The following is a 21,257-nucleotide window of genomic DNA, read 5'->3' as shown; positions in this document are numbered from 1 at the left end:
GACGCATACACGTGACTATTAGGTTTACAAATTTACACGTGCAAGTTTTTGGCTACGTAGCTTGGAGAGTAAAGTAGAATGTTTATAAGTATATATAATAATTATCAGAGTATAGGCTTACGAGTAGTAGACTAAACCTAATCATTTTTTCCGTATATAGTAAAGTATTATATAAGCATCGAAAATATATTTTAAATGGTGTTTGATTTAAAAAATTACGACAAAACTACATTTTGCTAAGTTTATATGCTTCGGAATTCCAAGCTGCTTTACATACCTAAATATATAGGACTATGTATTATTTAACACGAGCCATGTAGAGTAATTATCAAAATTGCTAAACGCATACGAAACATAGATGTATCAAGATTATTTAATTCTACTATAACTTTAAGGGTCTGTTTCACCGGTTGTGGGTGGCGCTTTGACAGATGAGGGTATCAAACAGATACAATTTTTTGAACAAATTTCACTATATTTATTGCACATTCGCAATTGTGAGTGCCTAAGTTGTAGTTTCTCAATTGAGGCAAAAATCCTTATGGCCTCTTTTACCTCCTGCTGTCAAGGGTATATTCGTAACTTTTGTGCAGAATGAACATTATACACAATCGGTAAAACAGGCCATAAGTTTTGTTTTTTTTTTGCACTAATATTATTGATATTATATTATGATGATTATTATAATATGCCATATATAAAAATTTGGCGCTATAGTTGCCATTATGCTGCTATTTTATCTTTAATCCTAATACATTTATATGAATTTGTGCTTGTAATTCTGAATTCTTATTAACATTATATTATTTAAACACATAATTTGGCATATAATATAATACTTTTTATTACCACAATCTTATCTGTCGACCAAATATTCTTATTGAAATAAGTTATTTACAACTGATTATATTTGAAACTAATCACAGGTATTCTTTGGAATATTTTAATTTTATTTATTACTATAGTTTGTTCCAAGTGAACTGGTCTTAGTAAGTTTTATTGCTAATATTGTAACTATTAGTAAATGAGCTGTAAAAATCCCGAGTTAAGTGACTAATTGCCTGTTCTTAAATATTCAAAAAACCAATCATTCTGATTATGATCCGTTAAATTTCGAACATGTCTGAACGAATCGTTTTCTGAATGTAAGGATCTAAAATGTATGTGCTTTTCATTAATTCATTAACTATTTGGTATTATTTCTATGGTTATTTTTTTTTTAATTTCGTTCATTTTGAAAAGTGTAAATTTTATATTTTTTTATTATTATATTTATTTTTGTCTATAATTATATATTTTCTAATATTTTCCTTCAAATATTTATTGCACAGATATTTTATTACTTGAATACTTTTTTTTAAATTTGCTACTGTAACATTTATCATCGTTAATTTACAATTAATCTAATGCAAATTGGTAAATTATAAATGTTGATAGCTGATAGTTGTCCAAAAAATATTGATAAATTTTAATCCAATTTTTTTAAAACCGAAATTCTATTTAAAGATATTTTAATGTATATAATAATAACAGATGTATTTAGAACTAGATTACAAATTAGACAGGTTAAAAATGTTTAGTGAAGTTTACAACAACACTGTAGGTAACATATGTAAAAAATCTAATTTAATATAATTACAGTTGCATTTTGTTTCTAAAAACATTTTATGACAAAAATAATTAAAACGTGTACCACTAACACACCGTTTTAACTACAATTTCCATAGATAGAAGTAGAAGTTAAATTGTAATTTATTTATTTGTAATTACTAATTTTATACAGTTCAAGTAAATAGTTCGTATATCTACACTAGATCCTTTATATTTTTTTTAAACAATACTTTCTCTAGATCTAAATAATAATTAATAAATTACTTAACTAAATTCCGAAAAATTGAAAACTATATTTTGTTAAATATTTGACAGCCAAATTAACAAATTTACATACATAGATACTGGTAGTTCTACCGTCCTTAGGCTAAAAAGCTGTTAAACTGTAAAAAAAAAGCTTTTTTGTTCATTTTTTAAAAACTCTACCTGACTGTTAAACCCTTATGGTCTTATGGTGGTTCTTCTGACACTTTATTGTACAGCGATTTTATTATTTTTTCCGTTTTTAAGCTAAATCATTTTTAACTTAAGAAAAATGTATAATAAAACTGTAATCTTTCAACAGATTGATAGATTTCATACATCCAATTGTCAACGGCTTTTTATTCACAGGACAGTAACTTACAACTGTCTCTCGCCTTGCACTAAACTTCGAATCTCATAAAGAACAGATTACACACTACAATTAAATTACTACGGAAGTTCACTTTGATTCGACGTTAGATAGAGACAGTTATACATCTTTCTATCTCACACACGTATCTGTGAAGCTACACAAAAACAAAAACTTGACACACTAATAGTCACTATAGAGCTCCGTGAGAAAGAGGCAGTTAATCATTTGTCTCTTTCACTGATATTCATCTATCTCTCTCTCTCTATCACACACACATATGTATTTCTGAAGCTACACAAGTACAAAAAGATCATACACTAATCACTATAAGTCCGAGAGAGAGACAGCTAATCAGTGGTCTCCTTCTCTCCTTGCACGTATTTAAATAGCGCCTTGCACAGATCGTGCATGGTCGGGTCTCATCTTCCCCCTCCCCTTTTATTTAGGGGGTCGTACATTTCGGCTTCCGAGTCTATTTCATCCTCAGACAGCGAGAGGGAGCCACCTACGCGGCGCGTGCGCAGACCCTCCTGAAAAATTAATTTCACATTTTAATAATATTTCTAGTTTATAATAAACGATAGGTAATAAATACATGTATATTTCCATACATATAAATATGACAATACAAAAATACTTTCAAAATTTACCAGTGTTAAGCATATGTTTGTGTATGTATATTGTTTAATATATAGTATTAGAAAAAGCTTAATATTTAAGTTATGAAAAAAAAAAAATAGAATGTTTACTAATTAAAAAAGTCAGTAAGTGTAAGTTACAAAAAATAACAATTTTCTATATACTAAATTACTCATATAAATTATAACTTGAAATGCAGAGAATATGATGTTAAAGATAACTTTCGATTGCTTAAAACCATTTTGATAATAATTATTTTGTATTGATGATTTCGAGAGTGACCTCATTTATTTTAGTAGAAAAATTTATAAAATTTAAGATAAATTGTAGTTGAGAATAGAATTTTAAAAAAAAAACTTTAACATTTAAAACCATTGTATAAAGGGCGCACAGAACCAAATAAAACTGTTTTATGTTAGAGCAATAAAAAATAGATTTAGCCCTTACAAGTACAATTGTTTTAAAATCAACGGTTTTGTCATACAATAAAAACACGTTAAGGTTATTATACTGATCTGTGTATCTTTTATACATAAAGATGAAATGCACAAACGAAATTAATATATTAATACATTATTTATAGTTAGACAGAAAAGCATTGAAATTTTCAGTTCAGAAATGAAACTTCGTTAGGCGCATGAGGGTAAATATTTACGGATGGGACGCAATAATAATATTATTAGCGTCACGAAGATGTGCAACGTTTTTGTCGAACAACAGAGCCGCCTGGCGTGTACTATAGAAACTACAAAGGTTTTTACATTAATATCGATAGTATTGCATTGCAAACTAACTAGATGGCGCTGGGACGGAAATCTAAAGATTTAAATTTATATAAATATAAACGAAATTTAAAAATTAGTTTGCCAAAGAAGTTTCACTTCAGACATGTGTGCTTTTTACGCACGCACTTTTTTAAATTTAGATCATGATTAAAAATAAAACCGATTCGAGCCTCCATCCCTTGCCCTGTTAAAATACAATAAGGTAACAAATGCGAAGGAACGAAAAGCCAAAGACTTTAGTGCTCAGCTATAATATTCATTCACGTTAGAACGATCATTTCATACGAGTTATTAGTTTCTCATATTGACACATGAGAATAATTTTTTTAGTGGATACACGTGAACCAATCTGAAACAAGCAAAATTCTCAAATGTTGTATAAGTTCTATTTTTAACACTTTGTGACTTAAGAAGTACGTGAAAGAAAAATACAATACATAAACTTGACAGAGTGCAAATGGAGACCTCCTTTATCATGTAAAATAATGATTTGTTACAGGCAACACCCCTAAGAAAAATACATTTTTTTTTTTATTTGGACACGCACATCCACTACAAATTACTAGTATGAGCTACAGACCGTTCTAACGTTGATTTTTATGCTAGTCCACATAAGCTGTGATTACATAAGAATAAATATTGGGAAGCTGTATTATTTGTTAGTCCTTTACTCTAAAGTTGTTTTTCCACTTCTGCCAACCGTGGATGCCTCTAAATTGATATTAAGTAGAGATTTCAATTAAAAATGGTATAAAGTATGATGTACCATCTTCCAAAAAAAAAAAAAAAAATAATAAAGTTATGAAAGAATATAAATAGAATTTTTTATAAAATTGAAAATTTGGTAAAAAAAAAATACCATTATTACTGAAATCTCATACACAATACTTTTGAGGTATTGTGACGAATTAATTATCTTTGTTTACTACCAAATCAAAATGTACGAAAAATATTAAACATTTTCAAGTAACTGATCTAATGCCTAAGATGTTTTTATACATTTTGATTTGATTAGAAAGAAATTAAATTATTGTTAGCCGAGTTTATTTAAGCTTGCTGGAAAATCTGTATAAATATAATAAAATAAGTGGACATTGCCTTTTTATCATAACGATTAAATTAGGAAGAAGTGAAACCTTTATAAATTGTTTATGTATTAAAAGCAATTTCCAAATCTTCGAGAACAATAATGAATGACCAAATATTAGACTGATAAGACACCAACAAAAGACTACTCCAGTGTGGATAATTTCAAAGATAATAACCTCAGTCGAAAGCTACTTGTGCTAATTACTAAGATACAAATTTTAATAGATATTTTTATCCAATTTCATCCAAAAAAACAATGTAAACAGATTCCACCTCTTTCCCAATCGCTATACACAACACAACCGCCCCCAAAAGCCCAAGAGTGCACGTCGACAGAACATAATAAAAAAAAATCTAAACCCAAACTAATGTGCCTCGTGCAGCTCAATAAGTGCCCACCAGTTCCGTGTCGCTGATCCACGCCCCGCCGTCCTCTACGCTTGACGACATCTATGGCACAAAATATTGGACAATTGATACGATTACAATTTTTTATTTCTACCTTTTTTTCTACTTTTTATTACTACATACCTATTTCTACCTATCATTACATAGTATAAAACAAAATCGCTTCCCGCTGTCTGTATTCTTAGATCCATAAAACTACGCAACGGATTTTGATGCGGTTTTCTTTAGTAAATGAGTGATTCCAGAGGAAAGTTTATATGTATAATACATGCATAATGTAGCAGAGGAACACTGATATTTTTTGCACCCGTGCCAAGCCAGGGCGGGTCGCTAGTTTTAATAATAAAACTATTATTCTACACAGTAATAAATCACTTTTTTTAAATAAAATTCAGTAAAGAATAATTATATTTACATTAATTGAATTTATTCATTTATTTCTAATTCATTCTACACCACAACTACATTTACACAACAGACTTTGGAATTTATCACAAATCAAAAAAACATATATCAATAACCCTGGAATTCATTAAAAACAAAAGATGTATACTATTTTTAAATTAACAAATACGAATTAATAACCCGGGACTTTTAATTTATGCTTTTATATATATAAAATAAGAAATTTACAACCCATAAGATCGCAGCTCAACCTCAAATTGTCAAGTGCATATATTTAAACCATATTAAGCTACCCGTATATAGGCTCTAATAAATACATATTATTCTTAATTGTAAACCAATAAAAAAAATTATAAAAAACTAAAATAAGAAAAATGTAGGAAAGATCTTTTTAGAAGATTTTGATCTTGAGTCTAAACACTAAACAAACTTTGGACATATTGTACAACATTTTTTTCGGAACAGCGATTAAATAGTGTACGAGGAAAGTGAACTTTAGTAAGGCTATATAGCTAATCTAGTCAAGTCATATATAGCCAAAATGGCAACTTACTTCAAGTATGCCGGCACTGGGCTCGGAAGCGTAACCTTCGAAGTGTCGTTGGTCCTCGTAGTCGGATGACGATGAGGATTCGTTATCGACGTCCCGTGCGGTACGTACAGAACACACCATTTGAGCCAGATCCGTGAAGGTGTAGCTGAAATATAATTCGTTACATTATTACATCATTCGCCAACCAGCAGAGGAGCAGCGTGGTGGATTAAGCTCCAATTCTTCTCCTACATGGAGAAAGAGGCCTATGCTCAGCAGTGGGATTTTTCAGGCAATTCAATTTGTTATATTGTTTAATTATTGTTCTAGCGAAGTATTTGCAGAGAATTTTAATCAGGCAACTTTTGCTGTTGCTAAAAGTTCAATTATTATGTTTCTTCTCAAACAAACAAAAAATCTTCATTCTATATAGACAATAATAATACGATACATTTTTTTAGGGATAACTCAAAAACCACGTCAGATCTCGCTCACATTTAAATGAAACAATACGACAATTATTAGCTTTGACATAAAAAATGAATCATGAAAATCTCTTATCCAGTAAGTGATGAGATACATACGCAATAAAGAAATACTTGTTGAATTGAGATTGATTTTTTTTTTAAGTCGTTTAAATATATTGTCAAGTGCGTCAACAAACTTGCTACAAATGTCTAAATATCTTACACCCACTTTTGCAAAGGTATAATAATAATAATATTCTTTATTGCACACTATTAAAGGATACAAACAATAATTGTGTTTGCTCGCAAACGAAAAAAAAAACCGACTTCAATTACATCGACAAGTAATACAACGTAGATCGACGAAAAAATACTCAAGCAACTACGCGTTATCAAAGATTACTCAAAAAGTAGTTATCAGATCTCGATAAAATTTATATGTGACCACATGATAAACATCAGCTTTCGATTAAATTAAAAATTATCAAAATCGGTACACCCAGTAAAAAGTTATTACGGATTTTCGAGAGTTTCACTCGATTACTCTGGGATCATCAGATCCTGGTTTCCTTATCACCAATATATAATATGTACCAAACTAAGGATATCCTCTTTCCAACAAAAAAAGAATTATCAAAATCGGTACATCCAGTAGAAAGTTATGCGGTATAATACAACGTAGGTCGACGAAAAAAACGTCAAGTAAAAACGCATTATTAAATATAACTCGAAAAGTAGTTGTTAGATCTCAAATAAATTTAAATGGGACCAATTGGCACACACTACCTTTCGATTAAAACAAAATTTGTCGAAATCGGTCTACCCGGGCAAAAGTTCTGATGTAACATACATATAAAAAAAAAAAACAGTCGAATTGAGAACCTCCTCCTTTTTTGGAAGTCGGTTAAAAACAGTACAATTAGAGGAAGATGTACAAAGGCAGTCTTATGGCTAAAAGAACGATTTCTTCCTGACAACCATTGGGTATAGGACAGGGCATAGAAAAGCGGTTAGGAAATGTACAAATAATTGTTATATCAATTAGAATAAATGACAATAGAATATAAAATTATACATACATACAGGTATAAAATAGTACTTACTCGGTAAGGGCAGGTTGGGCGTCATGTTTCCTCCCCTCTGCGGCCGCTCCACTCACCCCACCGCCCCCTCCCCTCCGTTGCCCTTCGAAATACGCTGAGCCATGCCTGTAGCCTATTTCACGGATTTCATCGAATGATCCAAACTGGAGTGTTTTGTATGCGTCGATTGGGGGTCGGATGTATTCGCAGTAGTCGGATTTCTTTACTTCCTGTCATTGGAAAAATAAATTTATTACAAATAAATTAATAGCTAAGCTTGTTATTCGTTACAGGATTATATTTATGTTAATGATGTCTAGACTTAGTGATGCTGTATTTCATGCAAGACATTACTAATTTTGTACTAAAACACAGTTTTTATATTATTTTTAAAAGAGTAACTGAGGAGTTTCTTGCCGATTCTTCTCTACAGAATGTACATTCCAAAACGGCGCTAGCTTTAAAGTATAAGTTAAGGTTGCCAGATAACATTAGCTATATTACCTTTTGTTTTTATTGATTTTTGTATTGTTACCTTAACATATTTATTTTTATTTTATTTTTTTGTTAATGAAATTTTTTTTTTCGACATTCATTATGTCAACTAACGACAAACTTCGAAACGAGCAATTATGACATATGACGTTCTTTGTAAATATTAAATTGTAAATAATTACAAGAAATATTATATCCATTAACTTTTTAAAAGCATACCGAAAAAGACAAATCCTACCTCCAGTTGTCGATTACAGGATACGTAAGCAAGTCTGCTCTGTATGTCGGGAAGATTCGGTACTTTCACCGGCGTCGTGAATGGATTCCACCTGTAAAGTATGATAAAAATTATAATTATAAGCACAAATCAGATCATAATATAGTATACTCGTAATATGTACTATATTACGAGTATACTATAAATCAACCAGAATTATACCTTGCGTTATCAGAAGACACTTTGTGCATGGGTAATGTGCAAAAAAGGAGTGAGGTTTGACAAAGTTTCTGTTTATGGTAGTATATGGTTACAAATCACAATAAATCGCAACTATTACAGTTAGTGCCTGATACAAAAATTCGAGACAGACATTCAAAAAGCAGTGTAAGCGAATTTTCACTCCACTACCCAATTAAGGTTGGTTGACTTCACAAATTAGCCAAGACGTATTCAAGTCCAGTCAATATAACAACGTATAAATTTAGAATGATTTGAAAAATTGAAAGAGTTTCTATACACATATCTAATGCGATGTTTACTTTGGACAAGATAGTGTCTATCGAGTAATCTATTTGAGTCACATACTGTCCAGATTCTGTAACCTTTTCAGTCTGAGCTGTAATTAAATACTAACCGTTTCCAAAGCAGCCACCAGCCAGACAAGTCGTCTCCGTAGTTCGTGAGATCGGTATCGTCCTGGGAGCCCACATCTATAGCTAGGATGTGTTTAGCACCAAGAGACCTCATCACGTCGGCTGTAATAAAAAAAAATATATGTGAAAAACTTTTTACTTTCAGAAATATCTACACAATGATAAAAGAATATATGGTAGCTAAATTTCAATTTCGTTAAAATATTGGGGCAATGATGTAAACACAGTCAATACAATGAACAGTAAATACAATTTGGTATGAAAACTTTGAGTCTTCTTTACGATGGTCTGAAGACAATCATCGGACAAAGTTAGTAATGCGAATTTATTGAATTCTTTGAGAAGATAGGTTTACGTTCCTCTAATAATATGGTTGAAACTTTAGAAATAATACACTAACCTGGTACGTTGTTAACATAGCAGCCGTCCAACAGTAAATGTCCATCCGTTGGGTCACATATCGGCGGGAATATGCCCGCGATGCTCATCGAAGCCCGACAGTACCTCCATAGCACGCCTATTTCAATCACTGAACTAATAATTTGTCCAAACAACTTGCCTTTAAATGGCATATATTGTCCAGACAAATGCCAGTGCTGTCATCACTTACCTTCGGAAACTGAGTGTAAATATTAAATAAATGCGATTTTACTCCTCATTGCTTGCACAGAATTAAAAATATTTCCATGGATTTCAGGATCAAACCTAATGATGAGACCTTTAAAAGACCAAACCTTATAAAAAGTAATACTTTTGTGCGGAAAGAGAAAGTGGTGACAAAGAAGTTAACCGATAACGAAAAGAATATTTACACTCAGCCTAAAATCGAACGCGTTGATAACTTATTTCAAACGGTGGAGTTTTAACGCACATTTATTGGCGGTACGTCACGCGCGTTAGTGACGTGTGACGTGACGGTGCGCTGTGATTGGTTTACCTGGGAGGTTGTTGACGTAACCGCCGTCCAATAGGAGGTGGCCGTCTACTGGGTCGCAGAGAGGGGGCATGTACCCGCTCAGAGACATCGATGCGCGAATGTAACGCCAGAGGGAACCTGCGGCGCGCGCATCTTTATTAATTATCGATGAAGCCTAACTAAATTTTTTTTCGACCTTTTTTTGAACATAAATAAATCGGTTACTTCTCTATAGAAAATACTGCAAAAAGAAACCTATATTATAATTTTGTTTTGATAGTTAGACGTTCCCAGTGCGAATTGAATTGAAAAGTGCAAAAATTATTAAATTCGAATAAAATAAAAGATTTCGTATACGTCAATGTATTAATTAACACAATCCATGGAAAGGAAATGGTGGAATGAAAGAAGTTATTCAGCTAGTATACAGATAAATTATCTACAATAGTTTGATTACATTTCAAATAATAATATCACATAGCTGAATAAAATAGTGTCACTCGAATTTTTAAATTACCCTTTTCCAGGAATATTAAACAATTTCCCATAAAAATATTTTACAGAATTAAATTATAATGTTTACAAAATAAAGACTACACAATACAATACAACAAATACCGTAACCTTACGATCAACCAATACAGAATTATTAGATAATTAATTAATTAGTGATGATGATAATGATGAAACGTGCTGAAAAAAAATGAACTGTAAACAATTCTTACCAGCTCAGTTGTAGAGACCGCATGCATCGTGAATGTATGAATCTATTTCCTTCTATTCCAATAGTTACTTAATACCATTTCTATTTATTAATGGTTTTATATCTACCAGGACATAATAGACGGTAAGTTTTTACATTACTATATCATAATGAATATCAGCATGCGATAAAGAATTTTAAGGAATACAATTCTAAAACGCTACAACGATTATCTAAAGGGTTTTACTACAGTGATGAGTTTACAAAAGAGAAATAAAATGAAAAAGAACCACACTCATGCATAAACATGAAGATGGAAATATTATGAAGACTTATGTAGAATGAGATACATCAATCGTTTCCAACCCGACATGGTTATGCACCGAAAAAAAAAAAATTATATAATATTTAAGTAATCTCCCAAAACTGTTAGCATTACTCTGTAAACCAATCACAAGCGCTCGTCTTTTTAACGTATAATTAACCATTAAGTAATGACAACACAAAGCAAATGTCGGATTCGTATTAAAAAAAAATAACATTATTTTCAAATAAGTTTACATGTAGGTCAAAAAAAAATTAGGGACGTAACTTCGTATTCGACAAACACATCAAAGACATATGAATGCAAGTGAGTGTGGTTATGAAAGGACAAAATAAAATATCACTGTAGCGGACTTAGCGGGACCTAGTTCAAACTTCGTACCAGGGTACTTATTCTTACTAAACTTGAGTCTGTGATTCCCCTGTCGAAGTCGTGACGTCATACCCACCATAGATATCGAAAATCGTATGATGGCATAGACAATCCGCGTCGAAACAAAACAAAACATCACAAAACATTAATCGTTTACGTATATTGATAAGCACATGTATTTTCCTGGCACTGGTCAGCAGAACGCGTCGTGTTGGACAAATAAGCTCAACATAGCATGCATTAAACATTTATACGTCACCAAAATAACATTTCTCGTATTTCAAAACACTTTTTGTTTTTTTATTACTAGCAACACATTTGACTAACACGAAAAATATTTGAGTTAGTAGGCGTGCAGTAAAAAGCAAATATTAATCGAAAAATAAAACACAAATAAAAATATATTTCCTGTCCATGTGTTGTGTTAATGTATATTTGTAAACGTGTATATAGCAAATAAACTATTTTAATTAGCGAAAGTTAGGTTTTAATTTATATTTAATTCCAACAATCGTTAAATATGGATAGATGAATACTGTTTTGGAAATTTGTAATTCGTTATAATGTTATTCACATTTACAATGAAAAATATATTAGGCCAACCTATAATAAATACTTCTTTTGGAAATCCTGTTTTTTTTTTTCGTATTATTTATATTGGATATCCAATAATTTTATGGTACTTTATGCTGATATTTAGGAATTGCTAATAAATTTAATATTAAGCAACACCTAAAGGATATATACATTTATTCATTTATCAACCCCTGGGAGGTATGATGACTTGTAAAACTGTAAAATGTATAAAAACTCATTTATACATATTTTTAAGTTAAAATATATCACGTAACTGTGTTGTTATTGTATCTATGTAAGCTTACACTCACAGCATCGTAGGGCAAAATTATTTAAAAGAAATTTATGATAAGTTAGGGGCCGACCATTAATCACGGGGTTTTTTTTAGAATTCCCCTCCCCCCTGGTGATATGTTGTGAGGATTAAGATTGAAACGACCCCTCTCCAACCAAAATCACATGTATTTTTAGTACAGGTATAAATTATAATTTAATTTTATTCTGAAATGTCTAGACAGAAAGGTTGCAGGTTGTTTTTGATTGACATAAAAATAATACAAAAGGAATGGTGTAATCATACGAAAAACATATATTGTACTATTAAATGAACTAATTTAATGTACATTGTCCTCGTACCACGAATTAGAAAGACTTTCTTCAACATTTCTTCGTCAAGGTCACACTACACGCCGCTTTTCCAATCCGATTTTCACTAAACCTCATCTCCCACCCCCCAAATTTCAATCCTCACGTGATTAATGGACAGACCCTTATCAGTATAGTAAAACAATTCGTATAAAGTTATGTAAAAACATTAAACCCATATTGTTTTAAAAAGATTACTTGTAGCAATATTAATTTAAAATACAAATTTCAATTTATACTTTTCAGTATAAGACACAAGTACCTCCCATGTGTTAATTCTAAGACACTCCATATTTTTCACCAAACATACTCCATAAACTATACTCACCATGGCGATGTATTCGCATACAACTGGAGCTGATATCAGTGGTCACAGTGAAGTATGGCAGCCATAGGTCTTCTATGTGAACCTCACCAAACGTCGTCTTGATGGTCGCGTTGAACTGTTTACCGGAAAACATGGAAGTGGCCGGGTACGTGAGGTCGAGGAGTTGTTTACCCCATTGTGTCATTTTCTGGAAAGTTTTTATATATAAAGTTTCGAAATTATATATTTTTTTTTGGGTTATGGAGAAGTTATAATAATATAATAATAATAATAAGCATTTATTTCAGACGTGTACATCCATAGTGTATTAGTGTGTTAGTAACAATATTTACTTATAATCTATGTTAGTTATTGTTAGTAAGATGATATGATTATAGAGGAATGCTGGAAAATATGTTGACTTTACAGCAGAAAAAATCATCAATCATACCTGTGACCAATCCCTAGCTTTTTGTGTAACAGTGGTGATGTTACGTTCCATACACCACAAAGCTCCCATGAAAGCTCCGATGCTGACTCCGCCGACCATGTCGATGGGAATGCCAGCTTCCTACAAAGAATAACAACAATTTATATTTACATAACAAAAAAGTTCAATTAAACTACTTAAATACAATTAAAAAAATTAATGAAGTTTTTTCACACAAGTGTGTGCATGTGTATGTGATTGCGTGTGAGTATAACCCTTTCAGGCCTGATTCCTGATTTTTCAAAATTAAGATTTTTGACTACATAGCATGTTTCAATATTGGATAGGATATCCCAAAAAAATATTTGAAAAAATCCCCCTCACCCCTCCTAGTGTGGGGGGACCCAGCACGATCGTGATGCTCAGGCTTAAACTAATTATTTGCACGATAGTGACGGTGTTAGACTTTTAAGGTAAAAACATAAATAAAATAAAATATATCATAGAAACATATTATGTATATTTATTATTTTAGTAGTAGGAACATTAAGTAATCAGTCTTAATCAAATTGCAAATCAATTTAGTCTTAAGAGTCAGTAATAATTAAATTAACAAAAATAAAAATCTTCTTAAAACAATACAAAAATAAACAAAAATTATATGAATACTTTTCTCAGTCTTCAACTTTCTACTTTGTATGATACAGTGAAAAACAGTTTTGTTTTCTAGACAACAAAGGTAAACCTCACATTTGGTACATAGTATTTTTGACCTACTTTTGCAACCTTCCATCCTGCATGCTCTTGGGTTATCTATTTCATCGAATGATGGAAGATGATCATATCCATCATACCTTTTGGCTATAGAAGGTGGATTTGATCGACGGAACTTAGACGTATTAGGAGCCTGGTTCTCATCTTGTTCATAAGTATCAGATCTTTTACGTTCTGGTGCGTTGACAAGTCCATCTGACACTTGCATTCGAAACTCCAACAAGTTAATTTTTTTTTTTTGGGTACTCTAGTTGTGATCGAATTTAACACATACAAACGCCGAGCATTCGAAAGGGCCAAGTCAAAAAAATGGAGGATGACTTTTAGAGTCCATTTTTTCGTTTTAATGAAAGTCCGATAGTATTCCATGGACTGATCGAGTATATCTACGCCTCCCATATTTTTGTTGTAATTTGCGATCACACTTGGACATCTTACGTCTGTAAATGCTGAGAGATTTTTATCCCATCGCCTAATGAAACAAGAATCATCTCCAGATGTACAATTGGATGCTACAAGGATGGATTTGTTGTCCATCCATTTAACAACAACAACGTCATTGCTAACGAATTGTTAAGATTCGCCACGTTTCATTTTTCTATCTAGCTTAAAGTCCATGTTCTTCCTCTCCGGAATTTTATTCATCATTATTGTACCGGTCCCATGAAGTCCCAACTCATTCAATCTCTCAAGTAAAGGTATAGATGAAAAAAACCGGTCAAAATATAGACAACTACCACGTGGAATTGACTTAGAGAGATGAAGAATGACAGAAGCTCCAACGCCTAGAGATTTGTCTCCAAAGTTTGTTTTTGCGCCCTGATAAACTTCGAAGTCGATCATCAAACCATCGCTTGTAGTAGCAACGAAAGCTTTTAGCCCTTGTGGACGCGGCTTTGTTTTTATTACTTGTCTCAAACCACGTGGACATGTCCCAGAGAATGGAATCATTTGCTCGTCGATGGAATAAAAGCCTGGTTGACGTTCTAATTTGTCGCAAACATTTTTGACTTGAGTAAGTACAGGTTGCACTTTCCAGAATGAATTCTGGTTTCCTGCCGGAGCGTCATCACTATCGACAACGTGGAATGCCATACGAAGAATCTTGAAACGATCTCTAGAAATTTTGTCAGCAACTAAAGCTAATCGCATTTCATTCCGCCAGTACAAGTGAATGCGGGGGTATGGAATACATCCCATGATGAAATGAATTCAAACAAATTTTTTCAACTCTGCCACTGTGGTGTTCAAAACTTTTCCCGTTTTCCCGTACAAACAGCCACATGCTCAAAAAAATTTTCATCAAAATAGTCTTCAAAGTAGGCCAGAGGTGACCTTACCGCTACTGACGAACGATCCGGATAGCAGTGTTCCTTCTGATTGAAAGGCATCTGCTTCCAAATTCTACGGCGAGTGTCTCGGCTTTTTGTCGACTTTTGACGAGCTTTTGGTGCAGTAGCAGATGATGGACCTGGACGGGGAGATGATTCAGGCTCCTCAGCAGGCACCAACGGCAAAACCGATTCTTCTCGATCACCTTCGTCATCTTCCACTTCTTCTATTTCGGAGTCATTGCCGTCTCCAATTAGCTGAAGCAACAACTCATCCGTTATTTCCGATCCTGAAAGCAGAAATAAAGAAAACTTTAATTAAAGTAAAAAAAAAGACAGATTTCCCGCCATACAAAGTATGACACCAAAAGTTGCGTTTGAGTCGGATCGTAACTATCGTGCAAACCAATATTTGAGAGGTTATGTTATCCAATGCAAAGTAATTAATACCAATAATATTGTTTACTACATGCCATTAGTAACTAAGCAAGCTATTAAAAGCAAAATCATATCAAAATAGTTAAATAAAAAACAAAAAACTCAATACTTACTCCGACCACTCCGCTCAACAAAATACGCCGACATCTTCACCGCAAGGTCAAAGAGCACTGACTGCCTTCTCACTCGCATCCGCGCGTTTGATTCATAAACAGACTCGTGCACGATCGTTGGCTAGTGTCTTGGGCCCGAAAAGTTGGTTAGAAAAAGCGCGGGATTTTTTAAAAATAAAATGCACGATCGTGTTCCGGCGTCGTGAAAGGGATAAGCATGAGCGTGTGTGCGAGCGTGAGTGTTTGAGCGTGTGTTTGCGAGCGCGTATGTGTATATGTGAGATCGCGAGTGTGTATGCGAGCGCGCGCGCGCGTGTGTGTGTATGTGTGTGTATGTATGTGAGCGTATGTGTGTGCGCGTGTGTAGCGTCACCTGTATGGCCCGTATCATGCCGACGTGCGCGGCGCCGCGCGCCCCGCCGCCGCCCAGCACCAGCCCCACGGCGGTGCCGGTGAGCCAGCGCGCTAACCTCGAGAAGTCAGAGTGCACGCTCGCCTCCGACATCAGCACCTTGCTGTACAGCTCGCTCTGTCGTCGAAAGCAAATATCTAATCAATAATCAATATATCTATAGTTAGACTATTCACACGTACTAATACATTTTTCGAATTCAACAAACTTCAAGAACTTTTAAAAAATATTAAATTATTAATCTTGTGCTCGACAGTGAAGATGAGGGCGAGTCAATCTATACGAATACGTGTCAAATATCACAGTACAAGTCTAGACCGTCAGGTGCATGTTGAGATAGACGGGCGTGTCGTGCAACATCGTCGAACCGTACGAGCGCAAGTCGAGCCCGACGGCCACTGTCAAAAGCGACAAGCACGCGTATACTAGCATATATCTAGCCAGACGGGAACGTGTGGGAAACTCATAATTTATTTATTTATGTATATTATATTTACATGTATTACGCATATAGCACTCACACATATCACAGATATTTTCTATTAGTATTTATATATAAAAAATTATGTATATGTATAAGTGTGTGTGTATATATATATATATATATATATATATATATATATATATATATATATTTTTGGAACAAACATATCCGTACGATACCCGTAATATAAAGCGAAGTTGACATTAGCTTTTTCTCTCGCGATTTTTATATTGACATTTATTTTTTTATTGGTTTTGACAACGTGAATATATAAGTGTCACAAACAGTCTCTCGCTTAATTTTAGATACCGATATTAAATATCTCGAATAGCGCGTAGCACACTGAGCTCGTAACAAGTAGCGCGTCACTCACGATGCGGTACTGGCTCTTCCTCGTGAACATGCGGTGCGGACAGCGCACGTGGTGGTGCTGCGACACCCAGGAGCGCATGTTGAGCCAGTGCACGGTGCCCGAGGGGTGCGGCCCGCCCTCGCGGTGCAGCAGCACCAGCTCCTTCTGCGTGCGGATCGCGAGGCGCTCGATCTCCTTCTCGATCTGCCACAGATTATAAATGTAGACTTTAATGTCTATTGATTATGTCACAATGACAGCTTCTTAATTAAAAGTGACAAGTTTCCGCATGGTAATATACCCAATAGAATTATAAAAGATTTTGTAGGTCTGTTTGTTTGTTTTTTCGATAGATCTTCGAGATCGTAAGACCTATTTTGATAAGAATTTCAATAACAGATGATTTTTGTTATTTTTATTATTGATAGAAAAGAAATCGTTAGAAAATAAAAACTAATAAGGAATTAATATATGGGATATTGGTTTTACATACAAAATATAAAATGAAATTCTTACTTTCCCGATGCTTGGTTGCTTATCGCCCAGGGCGACGATCAGAATGCAGTCAGCTTGACGAATACACCGCTGTGTCCACTGGGTGAGGCTTGGATCACATTGGTACAGTGCAACCTTAAAACAAACGTATGAACACATTTATTTTTAAAAAAATTGTTCCAAAAATAAATTGTTTTTAAGGGCACAACAATACAAAGACGTTTAAAAACAATTTAACGACAAAAAAAATATGCAAGAGTATTTAAAAATAAATAAATATACATTCAACAAATATATATATATAACTGACGAATTGTTTAACTATTAAAATTGAATGAGCAGTTTACCTTATGTTTGTCTTCCTGCTGAGCGAGCCACGAACTAAGACGGTACTCGTTGTTTGGATCCATTATTGTTAAACCTAAGAGCTTTCTTATCACATCTGATGTCAATCTAACAGTTGGACCTGTAACAATGTAAATAATATCAAATTAATATTGTTATATCGTTACTTATCCACAATTTTACTCATCATTACATGGTATAAAACAAAGTCGCTTTCCGCTGGTTGTATGCTTAGATCTTTGAAACTACGCAACGGATTTTGATGCAGTTTTTAACCGACTTCAAAAAGGAGGAGATTACTCAATTCGACCGTATATTTTTTTATGTATGTTCGGGTATAACTTCGTCGTTTCTGAACCGATTTTGATAATTCTTTTTTTGTTGGAAAGGAGATATCCCAGGTATGGTACTATGATAAGGAAACCAGGATCCCAGAGAAATCGAGGGAAGCCCTTGAAAATCCGCTTAACTTTTTACTGGGTGTACCAATTTTGATGATTTTTAATTTAATCGAAAACCGATCACGTGGTCACATTTAAATTCCATCGAGATCTGATTACAACTTTTAGAGTAATATTTGGTAATGCGTATTTACTTGACTATTTTTTCGTCTACCTACGGTTGTATTACTTGTCGATGTAATTGAAGTCGGTTTTTTTTCGTTTGCCAGCAAACGCAATTATTCCAGAGGAAGGTTTATATATTTAATCCATGCATAATATACGAGGAACACTGATAGTTTTTGCAACCGTGCGAAGCCGGAGCGGGTCGCTAGTAGTTTATAATGCGGCAATTCTTAATTAAAGGAGTAGAGTTATCCAAACTCACACTCGAAATTCTTATCGGATACTGACCTATAGCACAGAGCGAGTGATACAGTTCGTAAGTAAAGGCGGTGAGAGGTACGTCGTCGCTGACGGGGACAACGGCCACTGTTGAGAAGTTGTGTTGTGATGGACGGGATTCTATAGTCGCGGCTCCGCCTAGACCAGCTGTCGGTTTTTGCCAAGACCCTGAAAAAAAAAGGAAAATTAGAAGACATGATTTGATCATATAGACAACTGCCAAACATTGTTGAAATCGCAGATTGTTGAACCTAAAAAATATCAATGACATTGGTTGACCTAAGTTAAATTTTTCGATGAAAATGAATTGAAATATGATTAGGTTGAGAAGAAATGTCAAGGAAATCGTAATTTATATTGATACTTCGCCGACATCTTGGGTGACATCAATAAAAAAAAAGTTTGCATACATCTAAGATAGAAGTAGCCTTCATTCTCAATATAAGAATATTTTTCCCGCAGCAAAAAAACTTAAATCATAAAAATTCTAGAAAGAACTCAACACACATACGCACCCAATATTCTATGCCCTAACAAGTTAATGAGCCTTGTGACGACAACTGGGAATCGAAGTTTGATCGCATTGAAGAGACCTTCTGGAAGCTTCGCCAGTTCGGAGTCTCGTACCGCCATAACAGTTGTACTGCGACGAGTTTGGGTCACCATTTCAACCTATAGAGGAAAAAAAAAGAAATAATGTTATCGAACAATTTACGTTTGTAAAATGATTTGCTCTCTTCACAAAGCTTTTAATATACCAAGACGAAGTGAATCCCAACGAAAATCCAAGATTATTTACAAAACTTACTATGCCAACTAGATCTCCCTTCCCGTATTCGCCGACTAACTCTTTCTTCCCATTAGGATGCGTTATCACAGAACGCAACCGTCCACTCAAAACTATGAACGTTGATCCTGATTCCTCATCTTGACGGTATACAGCTCTACCTGACTCCAGAAACACCTGAAAAAAAAATATAGTATCAGTCAATTACAGAAACACATATTACGTAAGAGAGGTACATTATTGTTTGACTGTGTGTTTCATGGTTGCAGATATTATTTAATAACAAAAGTCATTGTTATCATTACCGCAATCAAAGTCTACTGACAGACTATTTTTAATCGGCAGGCCTCATTAAGGTATCATAAGCCTGTAGAGCATCAAATCTTCACTCAGAAAAAATGGGTCTCGATAAAACATTTTTGGACAAACTTTTGCCAAACAAAAATAGTTTGCCTTGAATTAAAATAATCTTACCCAATCCAAAGCGAAGTCGACTTGTCTCACAAAAGGTGATAAGCGACGAACAACAGTATTTGCAATGTGCAGTACAACAGATGGTCGTTCCCTCATGATGCTGTATACTGTTGTTTTGGATAGAAGACCGATACGAGAGAAATGCTTCGCTCTGATGGAGAAGAAACTTGGCTCTCCAGTTAGTACTGCTAGACCGCCTTCTACTTCGCCTATAAAAAATAAAATACATGTACTTTTATTCCTACTCAAATATGTTCGGAATTAATTATATTCCGATTAAGTGCCGAAAAATCTTCTACCTTTTCCAAAGTAGAAGAGGCAAGAAAAATATGAAAGTTATTAGACTCATATAAGGTTTTGGCTTAATGTTCACCTTCTAATTTTTCTGAACTTATTTTTAGTTTTCTGACACGATAACAATGAGCCCAGAATGGTAAAATTGATTATTTAGTCAATATATATAAAAAAATGCAAAGTTATTTGCTTTTTATTCATATTATTTCTTAGCACACTTTTTCATACTTAAATATATAACCAATCCCAATAATGATAGATAGGGGATGGATGGATGCTTTTTACTAACGCAAAACTACTAAGCTGCTTGAAATAAAATATTGAAGACCATAATTAACAACTAGACTGTTTTTTGTTTTAGTTTCTATTTTTTAATACCTTGAAAAAGAACTAGGCTACATAAATATGCCTAAACGTACTAAAAATTTCTAACTTACATAGAAAACAGGGACTAACGCACTAATTACTTTAAAGAAAAATTTAAAAATACATAAATTTAGTCACAAATGTACACAACATATATTTTTTTCGTACTTACCCGGATAAGCAGTGAACATGTGAACTTCCCCATCTCCCTCAGCGACTTTCTGAGACACCAGCAAAGCGCCCGACAGAAGGTATACGAGCGCCACATCCTGCGTTTTATCAATACAATTATTACTAACTTGTGGTCGCCCAGTGGTCGAAATTCGACCATAAATGACCAATAAGTCATATAAATTGTAATAAATGAATTCATTATGGTTATGTTTGACATTAAGTAAATAAAAACAATATTTTCATCTATTCTCAATCTGACCACAGACTTTAACAATAAACAAAAACGATATACTCGTT

The 21,257-nt window shown here is 33.6% G+C and overlaps 1 protein-coding gene across 1 annotated transcript in view; it reads right to left on the bottom strand.

The window, feature by feature from the left end:
- Positions 1 to 1,494: 1,494 nt before the first annotated feature.
- The window catches only part of LOC123666180 (neuropathy target esterase sws), a 40,985-nt gene continuing 21,222 nt past the window's right edge, over positions 1,495 to 21,257 (bottom strand). Inside the window, exons 11-28 of the mRNA XM_045600382.1 lie at positions 20,959 to 21,055; positions 20,127 to 20,335; positions 19,674 to 19,829; positions 19,381 to 19,537; positions 18,875 to 19,033; positions 18,023 to 18,141; positions 17,697 to 17,810; positions 17,202 to 17,384; positions 16,306 to 16,461; positions 13,298 to 13,417; positions 12,868 to 13,054; positions 9,940 to 10,056; positions 9,403 to 9,519; positions 8,984 to 9,104; positions 8,368 to 8,458; positions 7,656 to 7,864; positions 6,107 to 6,251; positions 1,495 to 2,757 (exon numbers count right to left, since the gene is read on the bottom strand). Of these exons, the coding sequence (XP_045456338.1) occupies positions 2,647 to 2,757; positions 6,107 to 6,251; positions 7,656 to 7,864; positions 8,368 to 8,458; positions 8,984 to 9,104; positions 9,403 to 9,519; positions 9,940 to 10,056; positions 12,868 to 13,054; positions 13,298 to 13,417; positions 16,306 to 16,461; positions 17,202 to 17,384; positions 17,697 to 17,810; positions 18,023 to 18,141; positions 18,875 to 19,033; positions 19,381 to 19,537; positions 19,674 to 19,829; positions 20,127 to 20,335; positions 20,959 to 21,055 (2,568 nt within the window). The 3' untranslated portion in view covers positions 1,495 to 2,646. The remainder of the gene's footprint in view (positions 2,758 to 6,106; positions 6,252 to 7,655; positions 7,865 to 8,367; positions 8,459 to 8,983; positions 9,105 to 9,402; positions 9,520 to 9,939; positions 10,057 to 12,867; positions 13,055 to 13,297; positions 13,418 to 16,305; positions 16,462 to 17,201; positions 17,385 to 17,696; positions 17,811 to 18,022; positions 18,142 to 18,874; positions 19,034 to 19,380; positions 19,538 to 19,673; positions 19,830 to 20,126; positions 20,336 to 20,958; positions 21,056 to 21,257) is intronic.

Source organism: Melitaea cinxia, chromosome 2 (assembly GCF_905220565.1).
Source record: "Melitaea cinxia chromosome 2, ilMelCinx1.1, whole genome shotgun sequence".
Classification (NCBI taxonomy): domain Eukaryota; kingdom Metazoa; phylum Arthropoda; class Insecta; order Lepidoptera; family Nymphalidae; genus Melitaea; species Melitaea cinxia.
This window is presented reverse-complemented; position numbering and strand designations above follow the sequence as displayed.